The sequence below is a fragment of the Mesoplodon densirostris genome, chromosome 9 (genome assembly GCF_025265405.1).
Source record: "Mesoplodon densirostris isolate mMesDen1 chromosome 9, mMesDen1 primary haplotype, whole genome shotgun sequence".
Taxonomy (NCBI): domain Eukaryota; kingdom Metazoa; phylum Chordata; class Mammalia; order Artiodactyla; family Ziphiidae; genus Mesoplodon; species Mesoplodon densirostris.
The window spans coordinates 58,864,124-58,878,148 of record NC_082669.1 but is presented as its reverse complement, the minus strand read 5'-3'; the positions used below and the strand labels follow the sequence as shown (position 1 = coordinate 58,878,148).

General features: G+C 34.1%; 1 protein-coding gene across 4 annotated transcripts in view; it reads left to right on the top strand.

Annotated features, from left to right (window-relative positions):
- Nucleotides 1-14,025, top strand: part of CDK14 (cyclin dependent kinase 14) — a 614,965-nt gene that overhangs the window by 307,749 nt on the left and 293,191 nt on the right. For all 4 annotated transcript variants that reach the window (XM_060108929.1, XM_060108927.1, XM_060108930.1 and 1 more), the window contains one exon: nt 2,771-2,833. In XM_060108929.1, the coding sequence (XP_059964912.1) occupies nt 2,771-2,833 (63 nt within the window). The remainder of the gene's footprint in view (nt 1-2,770; nt 2,834-14,025) is intronic.

Below are 14,025 nucleotides of genomic sequence, written 5' to 3'. Positions count from 1 at the left end.
TCATTGGGCACGCATATATACATGGAAGGATGTAATGTGTACCATGAGGATCAGGAGCTTTTTTCCCCGTTACTGATATGTTTCCTTCCTCATAGTTTAGTGGGTTTTTTTATTTGTTTGTTTGTTTACTTTTAAACAAAAAGCTTGAAATACTTTAATCTTGGAAAAAAATTACAATAATGCACAAGTATGTAAAAATCCACAAAATGTAAGCTCTATGCGAGCAGAAACTTTTCTTATTTATTTATGCACAATTGGCATTTAATACATATATGTCAAGTATAAAATACGGTGAAAGTTTTGTCCCCAACACCATTCCACTTCTTTAAGCATGTGTAGCGTAAGTTTATTGGGCACAAAATTAAACATGCTTTTTAACTGTGTTACTCATATCCTTTATAGAATTCTTATTTTTTTGTCAATTCCATTTGTTGGTTTTTGAAAGAGGTAAGCTAAACCCTTTAAGATTTTGTGAAATTTTCAGTTTCTTCTTTTATTTTGATCAATATTTGCTTTATAGTGATATGCCATGTTGATAGGTGCATAAATGTTTAGTACTTTTTCCTTGAATTCTAATATGTCTAATATTTACATTGATATGCTGATTTTTTGCTTTTTTATTGATATTTACTAGTATAAACATCTTAAAATGTAAATAACGTAAATGTGTAATATATAATATGATGCATTATTTCTTTATTTTCAGGTTTTCTGTTATTTTTTGTTGTGTATATTTAGCTTGTGTGAGTTTGATTTTGTTTTGTAAAATGAAAATTTATATTTTTAATAGGAATTTTAACATGTGGCTATATGATTATTGTTATGATTGGGCGTACTTTCTATTTACCACTTTATTTGTTGTGTGTGAAGCAATGAGCAAATTACAGTTCTTCCCCTCATGAGTCTTATTGTATAATGGGCAGTATCTTAAATACTACCTTATTTTTGTGTATCATGTTATAGATTAAAAACTGCTTTCTCATGTACTATTTTATTTATTTATTTAATATCTATGGAGTATAATTGCTTTACAATGTTGTGTTAGTTTCTGCTGTACAACAAACAAAGTGAATCAGCTATATGTATACGTATATCCCCATACCCTCCCTCTTGAGCCTCCCTCCCACCCTCCCTGTCCCACCCCTCTAGGTCATCACAAAGCATCATCATTTTTAATGAGCTATACTGTATGTAAAACTGTTTCCACCTGTATTTATTTAGTTCTTCTTCTCTGTCATTGACTGGACCAGAGAGACAGTAATTTCCAAATGAAATATAGTTTCTGTCCTCATGGAACTTGACTTTCATTTGGAAGCTAAACACCTTGGGTATGGTGCAAGATAAGGGCAATATATTCTCAAAATATATCTAAGAGCATTTCTTCTGTCCCATCTTCTTTCCCTTTGTTCTTCCATTGGCTGACCTTTTTCATTCTCTATTCAGGTCTTACTTAGAAGTAATGCTTTCTGGAGGCCTTTCTGAAATCTTTAGACCACAATAAGTTCCCCCCTGCTATGTCCTCAAACATTACCCAGTACTGTTCTTAATATACAACATACTCTACTGTAATTACTGACATGCCTGGTTTTTTCCACCAGCATCTGTTTCATTGAATTCTATGCCCTTAGTGATTAGTGTAGTGCCTGGAAGATAATAAGTGCTCAAGAAATACCTGATGAATAACGAATGAATGCTAAATTCTGCTCTGTATCCTTGGGAGTTACCACCTGGCATGCAATAAAAACTCAGTAAAGGAATCTGACCTGTTGTCATCATGGCTATAGCCATGGTACAGGTTCTTGAAGGTATCAAAAACTTATGATTCCTGAATAATTGAAGCCTGATAATGGGGCACGAATAATCATGATCACTGGCTTTTACAGAATGATTAAATGTTTCACTGTCACAAATCTTACAGTATCCTCCAATAAGATTAGAAAAATTTATATAGCAACTCTACATGTTTTTTTCCAAGTTTTATGTAACTCATAAACAGAAAAAGCATTAAAAAGAAAATATATAATTGTGTGCAAATTGAGCTTGGGATATTTGAAGGAATAACAGCATAAGTTGCTATCGAGGGATATTCCTTTTAAGTTATATCTGGATGTATTTGTCTTAATTTATAATTTTGAAAGTATTTGTATTGATTTATAAAGTAAATCTTTATAAAGTTGTATAAAGTAAATATTTTCTCAAATATATTCAAGAGTTCTGAGAATATGAAAGTTATTTTTTAATGAATATAGTTATGAAAAACTCAAATAAATCCAATGATTAATTTTACTGGAATGATCTGTTTGTAGTGTTTTCATCTCATATAACATAAGTAATCATAACCTGCATTTCCACTTGGAAAATACAAGATAATTGAAATTGTAATTGGATTGGTTAATTGTGTGTGTGTATGTGCTTTAGTTTTTTTAAGTTAAGGCATGTATTTTTAGGTAGGGTTTTTTTTTTTCCAGTTAAGAGATGTATGTTCAATGAGGAGAAAATTAGGCATTTAACAAAGTAAAAAATTGTGGATATGAATTTCTTCTAATACACAGATATGTTTAATGTAAGACAGAGCCTAGAGGTAAAGATAATGATTCGATTGTGGTTAAAACGGGGCGGAGGAGCATGCAACTGCATACACTAAAAAATCCACCCACTTGTCTTATATTTGCTTTGTTCAGAAAGTAATGATGACTTTGAAGTAAAAAAATATTGATTCACTGTGTTATAGCCAGAGGGATGTTAATACATTTTCCCCTTTTTCTTCTAGCATACTGATTTATGTCAGTACATGGACAAGCACCCTGGGGGGCTGCATCCAGATAATGTGAAGGTAGGAAAAGATCTTTTTAAGTAAAGGGTTAGCATTCTTCATGTGCATGTTTTGAGTGAAAATCTAATCTCTCTACTATAACTTTAAAAAATTGTATAAAGAGAAGTAATATTGAAGTGAACCATAGTCATTGCTATGCTTTGACATTGGAAGCCATGCTTTGACATTAAATATTTTCACTGGGGTATTATTATTTAGACCTTATCCTGTTTTTTCTTCATGGAGAAACATTTGCCAGTAATGAGTAAAATCCACTGGAATCCTGTCATAACACTGTTTTCAGTAGAAGGGAATCTCCAGTAGCTCTAGCTTGGAGCTCCATACTGCAGTACCATTGGTTTCAAGATAAAGTATTATTATGATCCAAAACAGTGTTATGGTGACTTCATGGTGCATATTTTTCACTTGCTTGTACAAACAGATAAAAATGTTTATTCCTACTGCTTTTTTTCATTTCTTTTACCAGAAATTGGATTACTGTGTAAAAAAAGAACTAAGTTTTTCTAAGATTTGACCTAGCAACCATCTTGGGAAATTGTCCAAAAATTTCAAGCTTAAAACAGGAGATTCTTTCTTGGCATATGTTAGGGAGTTGGAAGATACCAAAGTTTATCTGAAGGCTAAACTTATAAATGTATTAGAAGTAAAATTATTTGTCTCCATTTCGTCCCATTCATTATCTGCACCTTTCTTGCAATGTGGCATATTTTTTCTTCTGTACTTTTCCCTTTGCTAGGAGAGATATATTTGCACATATGGTGTTACATGTGTTTATTTCTTTTTGCTTTGTAAAAATAATATATATTTTTTATATAAGTTTTTTTCCTCTTGGACTATGTCATAGATATCCTTTAAAATCAATACATGACTATGTAGTTCAGTCTTTCTAATAACTGCATATTATTCCATAGTATGAATAAACCATAATTTGCAACTGTTCTTTATTCATTGATCTTGAGGTTGTTCCCAAAATATTCCTATTAAAAATGATTCTAGAGTAGATATTAGTATAAAACCTTTATACTCATTTCTTTTGGATATCTAGTTAATGGGTTTTCTTTATTAATTAGAGACGTGATGTCAGTTTTAATGAATTTAACTGGAGCCTTTGCCCACAAGGTTGTAAATTACAGAAGGACTGTTTTTCTCTACACTCCCTAGGATTGACTAACCAGTCATTTAGATTTTTGCCATTCTGATGAGTAAAAATGAAATATTTTTTATGTTGGCATTTTCTTGACTGCTAGTGACATTGAGCATCTTTTCCTGTCTCCTCACCATTTGTAATTCTGCTATTACAAGTTACCTGTTCTTATATATTGTTCATTTTTCTATTGGATTGGTTTTTATCCTTAATGAATTATAGGTACTTTTTAATATGAAATTAATAATGAGGGTTTTTATGGTGGTCTTCTATGTTGTACAATTTTAAAATGTAGGAACTTGTAGGAAATCTGACAAAACATTGTTTTTAAAATAAGTAATAGAGTCAGTATGGTACTTACAGTATTTGTTGATTTTTTTCATATATCTCTTTTTTTGTTGTGATTTTTTTTTCATTTAGATTTCTTTTAAATTGTTTGACTATTCATTTTTCTTAAAAATCTGTATCCATTGACATAGGTAGTTTTTTAGTGGTTAGATTGGGCAAGAAATTTTAACAGATGAAGAGATTTTTTTAATCTTGTTCATGTTCAAATTTAACTTTAAACATTAGTATTATAATTAATACATAGTTCTTTTTTTAACATTAAAACATCTCAAATTGTCTCATACATTTAATGTTCTCTTCTTAGGGTTGATTGGGTTCACAATCAACAGTACAGTACATCCTTACTCCTGTTTCTCACTTTATTTTTATTTATCTATTTTTTAAAATAATTTTTATTGGAATATAGTTGCTTTACAATGTTGTGTTAGTTTCTGTTGTACAGCAAAATAAATCAGCTATACATATATTTATATCCCCTTTTTTTTGGATTTCCTTCCCATTTAGGTCACCACAGTGCATTAAGTAGAGTTCCCTGTGCTATACAGTATGTTCTCATTAGTTGTCCATTTTATACATAGTATCAATAGTGTATATGTGTCAACCCCAATCTCCGAATTCCTTCCCCCCTCCCTGCCCCCTTTTCCCATGTTAGCCTGGGGAATCTGTAGAAAGTCCAGCTAGTGGAAGCCCAGGGCCTACCAGCCTCAGTGGAAATCAGAGGCTACTCTGAGCAAAATTTGATTTCCAGGCTTTAAATTGAGTGACAGGATTAAGATTAAAGAGCTGGCCTGAGCCTTTTCAAAGAACCATGGCATCACTGGATTTCCATTATCCTTGTTTGGTCTTTTCACCAACACTGTGTGTCATTAGTTATGGGCAAGTTTGTTGGTGAAATAAAGAAAGAGAGCTCATTCCATAAAGCATTGCCAGTATCACTGGTGATTTTTGTAGCCTTTGTAAATTCTGCTTCATCCATTACATTTTATTTTTCCTTAATCTCTTAATGGTCATGGAAAGATTGAGCTTCTAGGTTACTGGTTTTCAGTTACTAGGCTGAACTCCTTGAAATTGTGTTTCAACAGCTGTTACCCAAGTTTTGCAAGCTTTTCTTTCACCCTATGATCATTCCTCATACTTAAAATACTTAGTGTTTGCTACCTACTTCAAGTTCAGGTTGTACTGGGGCATTAAACAAGGTTTATTACTGCAGGAGCTCGTACCTCCTAAGGTGTGGTGGAAACTCACTGGTGAATGAGATTGCAGTTAGCATAAATAATGTCCCAGAAATTAGATATGATGCCAACACTGAGTCTAGATATTAGTCATATGGAGCAGGAACTACTCTCACTCAGAAATTGTTTAACATGGTTACAGATTGATACTCTACTACATTTTTGCCTCCAAAAGTGCATGATGTGATTTACCTCTTTTTATACCTTTCTGAATAACTGAAAGGCAGCGATAGGTGTTGGTATATAAGTTTCCATTTCCCCATAGCTATTGACATCTTGGCTTTTTGAGGTTTTGCCAAAATGTACTGGATTGTCTCAGTGCTTGGAATATTTAAGGGTGCAAGAAACTTTGGTCATCATCAAAGAGGTCTTCAAACTAGGCTCCACAGCAGAGTCATCTGTAAAACCTTAATATATATATATATATATATATATATATATATATATATATATATATATATGAGAGACAGGGCCTGGACTGTGGTGCTTCAGAAAACAGGTATCAGACCCACACCTCAAGGTAGAAGGTTGTAAGCGTCTTTGTGGAGAATCTGATCAGTCCAAGAGAACAGACCTAAAGAATCTAGGTGATTCTACAATGAAGACCCCAATTGACAAATAAGTAACTCAGAGGAAGCAAACTTGCTTGCATTGATTAGACAGAGAAAGAAAGAAAGAAAACTTCAAAAAATTATCAATAATATTCTCCAAGAGGTAAAAGAAAATAGTACATCTATAAAACACAATGCTATGTTATTTTTTAAAAGGAGAAATTAGTGGACATGAAGTAGCTTTGGAAATTCAAAATATGATGACAGAAATTAAAAACAACAGTAAAAATGGATGGAAGAAAAAGTTGGAGAACTTTGCCAGAAAATAGAGCATAAAATACAAATCTGAAACACGAGAAAGAAGGTATCAGGAAATTTGGAGTCCAGTCCAGGGGATCAACCATCTGAATGACTGGAGAAAATAGAGAGGAGGGAGTCATTAAAGCAATAAACATTAAACTATACTTTTTCTAGATGTGAAGGATGTGAACTTCAAGATTGAGGGTCCATTAAATGTCCAGAACATTTAATGAAAATAGGTGAACAATAACATTTATTATTGCAAAATTTCAGAACACTGATTTCAAAGAAAGATCCTACCGAAAGGAAACAGGTTTACTACTAAAGATCAAGAATTACAGTGGTGTTAAACTTCAACAGCAGCACTGGAATGGAGATGGAAGTGGGACAACTTGAAAATTCCAATGTAAAATTGTTTCCAATCTACAATTCTATAGAAACTATCAATGAAGTGTAAGAGTAGGATGATTATTTTCAGGTGTTCAAGGAGTCGAAAAGTTTGCATACCTTGCATCCTTTCTCAGGAAGCTACTTGAAGATGTACTGCACTATAACTAAGGGAATAAACCAAAGCAGAAAAGAAAAGGAAACCAGGTAGTAGAGGCTACCACAAAAGAGAGATGGATATCCTCAAGACAATGATGAAAAGAATCCCAGGATAACAACTGTGCATCGAGCTGAAAGGGTAACCAGTCAGTCTGATTGGCATAGGTCAGAAGTCTCCAGGAGAGATTTCTAAGAAGATGAAAGGGTTAGATAGAATACCAAATGTGTTTGAGCAGATTTACAAGATGGAAGAAGAATTTGGTGTTGAATTAGTGATAACCACAAAGAAAATTCAACAAAGGCAAGCAAACCAACCAACAAAAGAACTAGATAGTTACTAACACCAGGAAAAACAATTATTGTGCAGGGGAAGAAAGTAGTCATATAAAACTTAATGGCGGGCTTCCCTGGTGGCGCAGTGGTTGAGAGTCCGCCTGCCGATGCAGGGGACACGGGTTCGTGCCCCGGTCCGGGAAGATACCACATGCCGCAGAGCGGCTAGGCCCATGAGCCATGGCCGCTGAGCCTGTGTGTCCGGAGCCTGTGCTCCACAACGGGAGAGGCCACAACAGTGAGAGGCCTGCGTACCGCAAAAAAAAACACAAAAAAACAAAAAAAAACTTAATGGCTTAGCTGTAAATAACATTTACATGATTATAATACAGTACAATATTACGATCAATATGTAATATTATAAAATGTAATATGTAATCAATATTACATGTTGATGTAGTTAGAAAAACACTTCTTTAAGTGATTCTGCTATAGCCAGGCTCATTCCAGGATTAGCATCCTAAAGTAGTCATCCATTTGAGCTCCCACATTTTATATAAAGATGAGAATCATTGAGATTAAGAGCTTGTCAAAGAGCATTTTGATTCTTTGTCCAATGTTCTTTTCCTTACATTGCATGATTCATATATTAAATTACAGTAATTAGCTTGTTTATCTGACTTTATATGTACTCATTCACATAGGTTTTTCATCATTTTCATGTTGAAGATAATAGTTATACCTTCTCTGAGGGTATGGGAAGTTAAAAAATAGAATGCATCTTGTTAATGCCTCTGTTTTGGCATCTGAATTGTAGTGCATGAAAGCAAACAGCCCTCATTACCGTGTTGGTTTCCATGGGAGGCCACTCAGCTAATCATGCACTGGCTTTTCTTCACAGTTTTGTCTGCTTAGAGACAGTGCACTCCTCCAGGGTTACATTTAGGATCTGCACTGCAGGTGAAATTATTCTCAAAGAAGTCTGACTATAACATAGTGACAGATGTCCCATGGGTATTTCTGTGTGATGGATTAACATATTTTTTTCATGTGGTGATACTTATTGTCACTTAAATCGATGAATGCAAAATGAAGAACATAAGAATAATAATTACTAAATTAACAACTGTTCATAATGCTGTGCTAGATGCTGATTAAAAAAAAAAAACAGTTGAGCTAAAGTAAGACCTTGTAATGGTTCTCTATAAATGTGTGTGAAAGGTGTGAAAGCCAGGTGAGATAAGCAATTATCTCTAAAAGAGCATGTTCTTGTAATAACTCTGAAGCTCTGCATTTGGTCAAATAGTTCACAGACCATTAAAGGATAGGAATGTAATAAATACTGAATATTTATTATGGTGAACAGAAGGAAAACATAGCGATCAAGTCCTTTTGCTTCTAAATTTGAGTTTTGACTTTTGGTTTCATAACTATGCAGCATGACAGTATATGGAAATATTTTAAACATTTATCTTGGATTATAAAAATGTACATATCTTTGTTTAGATTTCATATATACTTGTTTATTGTGAAAAGGTGGGATGCCACGCATCTGAGAATTGAGGCGATTGTTCTTTACTGTGAATCAGGTAGACTTGCAAGTGTTACAAAGGTGATGTATCACTGAAGAATGAGGGGGAAGAAAAGAACAATTGAAAGAGTACATAACATGATTTCATAGTAAAGCATAAGCTAGTCTATGGTAATTTTGTATTAAATCCCAGCAAAACATCTGTTAAAGTTTTATCTTTCTTGCTGTATATTCCTTGTAAGCACTGGAGTAAACTCATAAGAAAAATTGTCAATGTTAACTAAATTGCTATAATCACTTTGCTACTTTAATTGCCTACAAAATGTGTCTGTTCTCAGTATGGCCTTCTGAAATAAATATTCACTATTAACTAATGGTCTGTATTATATCAATTTTAGACAAATGGGTAATTTTAGCAGTTAATTACTTAGAGGACAATTTAAAACCTGAATCGAAAGCCTGAGGACATTGGCCTTGTTGTAAATATTTATGATGATTAAAGGTATAACAAGCAATTGCTAGAACATGATAATTGGTATGTAGGAAACTGGTTAGAATTTTGGGCAGAAGGTAGTTCATTTTACCCCCCTTTGCAAACCATTCACTATGAATTTTATTGGGTTTTGACTGTCATAGCTGAGTTGAAGGCAGACTTGTATTGAAGTTCTTCATTTTATAATTCTCAGTGACTTACAGATTGGTCAGTTTTTTAAAAAATGACCATAACAGTCTAAATTTCCTCTTTCATTCAGCTTTTCATGTGTTCTTTAAAAAGTGATAAGCGTGAGAGACTGAAAATTAAGGTTCATTAAAGAAGAGAAAGATTAACTGATGCTGTCTCCAGCTCATATCCAGAAATATAGGTGCTTGAATCTTATTACCATGATGACATTGGGTCTTCCTGTGTTTTTATGTAATTACCTTCATTGCCATGTCATCTTAATGACTTTTCTAGAAGATTTTTTTCTAAAAACATTTGCCTTTTTTTTTTAAACAACTGTAATCCAAAATAACCAAAGTAATTCTGAATTATCTGCCTTGTTCTCTGAAGTATCTGAAATTCTTTGGACATAAAGCTGAGTTTTATTTTTTTCTCAATATCTATATTAATTTAAAAGATATGAGGATTATTATGGTCGAAAAATTGCTATTTTTCCAGGAACAAGCAGGTGTATAGCAGTCAGAATAATGTTATGCCAAATTAAGACTGTCTCATACAGATGGCACTGAGAATTGATTCCTGAATCAGACTTTCTAATGTTGATATAGAAAATCAGATAACACCTGATTTTCTCCATATTTTGGGTTAGAACTCTCATTTAGCTGGTAATGATTTCCTACTATGCATTACAGTGAATATTTTAGAGCCTTTCATTATTCTGTATTTTGGGAAATACGGTTATTTCATGGAGCCATTCAAGAGTGTTTTAAAAATTTGATACCTAGTCTCAGCACCTGTCCAGTTTTCTTTTGAGCCTTTTCATCCTATTTTTGTTATAACAAAATGATTTTCCATATCTAGACAGTGAAGGATTAACAATAAAAGAAAGTGAAATTCATGTGTCAAATCATATTGTGTTGGATGTTCAGAGGGGGTCTGAGTAGTGAATTTCTGGTTAAGATGTGGGGCGTGCGTTCCGTTGTTTAGAACATGTCTTTTGTATGCTTGGCATCATCTGCTGATGTGCTTGTTAATGATTTGAATCAGACAAAGGAATCAAGGCAGCCAACTGAACAGCCCACTCTTTCCTAGAGGTGCTTTAAAACCCAGATTGAAAAGAAATCACCTCAAAGATTGATGAAATACAGATAGTCTTTAGAAGTATGCCCTGTGATATTTTATTTGTTAGATGGAATTACCCAGCTTGGTGGGGCAGGGGCGGTGGTATCCAGTGGAAATAGGACAGATACCCTCCTGGGTTTCAAGCTTTAAGCCATTCACCTTGCCTCTCTCCCGTTTAAGACGGATCTTGCACTCGACCCCTTTGTATGCATGTTTTCCAAGACAAACATGAGGACCCAGGGGGGAAATTAGCTGAGTAACAGAGTATGTACACACTTCCAGGGATTTTTCTGAAAGTCCTAGACAAGTTCAGCCTTCATGTGAGTAGCCAGTACATTTCATAGATATTTTCTCATTAATATATAAATCCCTGTTACTTGAGACCTCTCTAAGAAGATGCAGAGAGAGAGAGGTTTATTGATCATACCTATCAAACTCAGAGTCTTTACTGCATTCCATTTGAAACATTTTTCTCTATTGTATAGCTTGCAGAAGTGATCTTTCTCTAAGACTCTTACACTGAAGATTCATCACCTTTGTCAGTTTTTCAGTCTGCATCTGTCTCTCTCAATTTAAAAAAAAGTTACATTGGCCTTATCAACTGATATTAAGACAGTTCATGTTGATAGTGTTTAAGGTGTTACTTTAGGCAGTAAAACCATTTTAAATTCTATTTATTCCTTTTCATTGTGTGTAAAAAGAATGGCCTGTAGTTGAGGGAGTGTTGCATACATTCACAAATGAAGTTGAGCAAAAATTTGTATTTCATGCTATTTCTTTTTGGTTCCAAAAAGTGCCTATCAGTAAGGTCAGTTGTATACTTAATATTATTATATTATTAGAATTCCTTGGAATAAGTGTTTCAGTTTTTCTCTTGGAAAATTATGTTGGGCAACTATTAAAACCAATAGCTTAAATTTTATCATCTTGTTTCTACTCAGCTAAGAATATTTCTAATACTAATATTAGGATGCTGACCAAGTTGATTAAATGGAAGTTTCTCATCCTCAGCCCTCCCCATTTTCTTCATCACACATACAAACCCTAGTAACTTGGAAATATACTTGGTATACTAATATTAAGTATTATAATGTATTATATATTATTATATAATATTATATATTATTATAATATATTAACATACTAAAGAAGCTAATGTGCTTCTTTCAAGGAACATGGCAAAACACGGATCTGTCTTACAATCCCCATTTGACTCCTTGTAAGTATCCCAGTTCTGGTTCCCATGGCTCCAGTCAACTTGCTCACTGTGGGCATCTCCGTGCCTAGAGCAACACCTTGTTGATATCCACCATTGTATTGAGGCAGGAGGAGAGGGCAGAATGGGAGGCCAACTTAAGGATCACAGAAAGTGTGCAAGAGCTTTTTCCCAAGAGTTTGCCCAAGTATTTGAAACTCTTATTCTTTGAGTTATTCCCTTCCAGAAAGTTATCATCTTTAAGAATAGAATATTAATGTATAAATAACATAGAGATTGAAAATTAAATTTTTGTTACATTATTTAGAAATGATGGAACATGTTCCATATCTAAGACTTATGAGGGAGTAGAATGAAGAAGCAGAAAGTTAAATGAAAGAACTCAAAAAGGGCAAAACATGGCAAGACAAACTGTCCTTACTACTCAGATTTTCTAAGACCCAGATCTATCTGTAGTACAGGGCGAAAAAGGACACATCTATGACCTGATGCCCTGGCATGAATGTTTGTGTCTTACACTATCCCGGTAGCACACTTAATACTGTCAAGTATGTCCAAAGTGACAAATAAATTACACCATAATGTTTTACTATCTGGGCTTTTATTTCTGTCTCCCTTATATCTCCATATAACCTTCTTAGTATTCTTTTTAAAAAAATTCAACACATAAAATTGCAATGATGTTTTGTAAAATATAAACTATTTGGGAATGTACTATGTACATTGTATTACAAATTATGATTTGATATTTGCATTAGGTATTTGCAAATTTGAAACTCAACTAAGTGGAATGAAGCATTCTTTTGAAAGTTGAAGAAGACCTAGTATTGCAGTAAAATCATTATCTGATGCATACTTTAATGTATTTTCACATTCACTAGATATTTTGAGGACTCAAATTTTCTAATTATTTTTCATTTCTAGAAAGTTTGATGCATGAGTAATGTTTGTGCATCCTGTGGATTTTTAAATGATATGGTGCTAAGTAAACATGGAGCATATTATTTGAAGCATGTATTAGCCATGTACAACTTTGCCAATGTCACATTTTCTAGCCTTGGATTCACACAATGTGTAACTACTTTAATCAAATAGTATACATAGTTTCTGGGTAGCAGTATTTTAAATTGTGGGTGTCAGAGCAAGACAAAAATGGGAACTATCTCTACTACCTCTACTACACTTGCTGTGGGTCCCTTTTCCCAATTCATGTAGCTTCTCTGAGCCTTTATTTCTCTATCTGTGAAATAAAGATAATAGTATCTGCCTAGCAGAAGTGTTGGAAGGATTAATTTACTAGTAAGTATTTAGTAAATGGCAGTTATTACAGCTGCTCAATTTGTAAAGTCCCTTCTATTTCTGTTATTCATAAAATGAAAGGATACAATTTTACAGCATGAATGGATATTAAGGGCATCTGAGACAATTAGTCATTTTTAAGATGAAAAACCTAAGATACAAAGATTTAACCTTGGTCCCCAGGTGACAGAAAAGTAGCTTAACTAACTCTCTTTGTAAGAATTGCTGCTGTGCCATAAGGCATAGGGTGCATTGCAAATCACTAATAAGCCCTAAGAGACCCTGGACATCCCTTGAAGATAGTTGACCCAAGCCTGGAAAATCTGCAAGATGTTCACTGTGCTTAGTCTCATATTAAATGGAACCTTATTTATGTATGTATGTATGTATGTATGTATGTATGTATATATGTATGTATTTATTTATTTAAAAATTTATTTATTTTTAATTTTGGCTGCGTTGGGTCTTGGTTGCTGTGTGCGGACTTTTTCTAGTTGCAGCGAGTGGGGGGCTATTCTTCACTGCAGAGCACGGGCTTCTCATTGTGGTGGCTTCCCTTGTTGTGGAGCATGGGCTCTAGGCACATGGGCTTCAGTAGTTGTGGCACGCGGGCTCAGTAGTTGTGGCCTACAGGCTCTAGAGCGCAGGCTCAGCAGTTGTGGCACCCGGGCTTAGTTGCTCCGTGACATGTGGGATCTTCCCGGACCAGGGCTCGAACCCGTGTCCCCTGCATTGGCAGGCGGATTCTTAACTACTGCGCCACCAAGGAAGCCCTGGAACCACATTTATTAAATAATGCCTGGATTTCAGACCATTCATGGAATCTAATGACTGTAAGCATTGAGACAAAGAGCATCTGATCACACATCTTTAGACTTTGACGGGGGTGAAGGGGTATAAAATTGTTGCTCACTGCAAGTGGCAATAATTCTTTTGAGTAACAAATATATTAAGTCCAATGATGTGTGT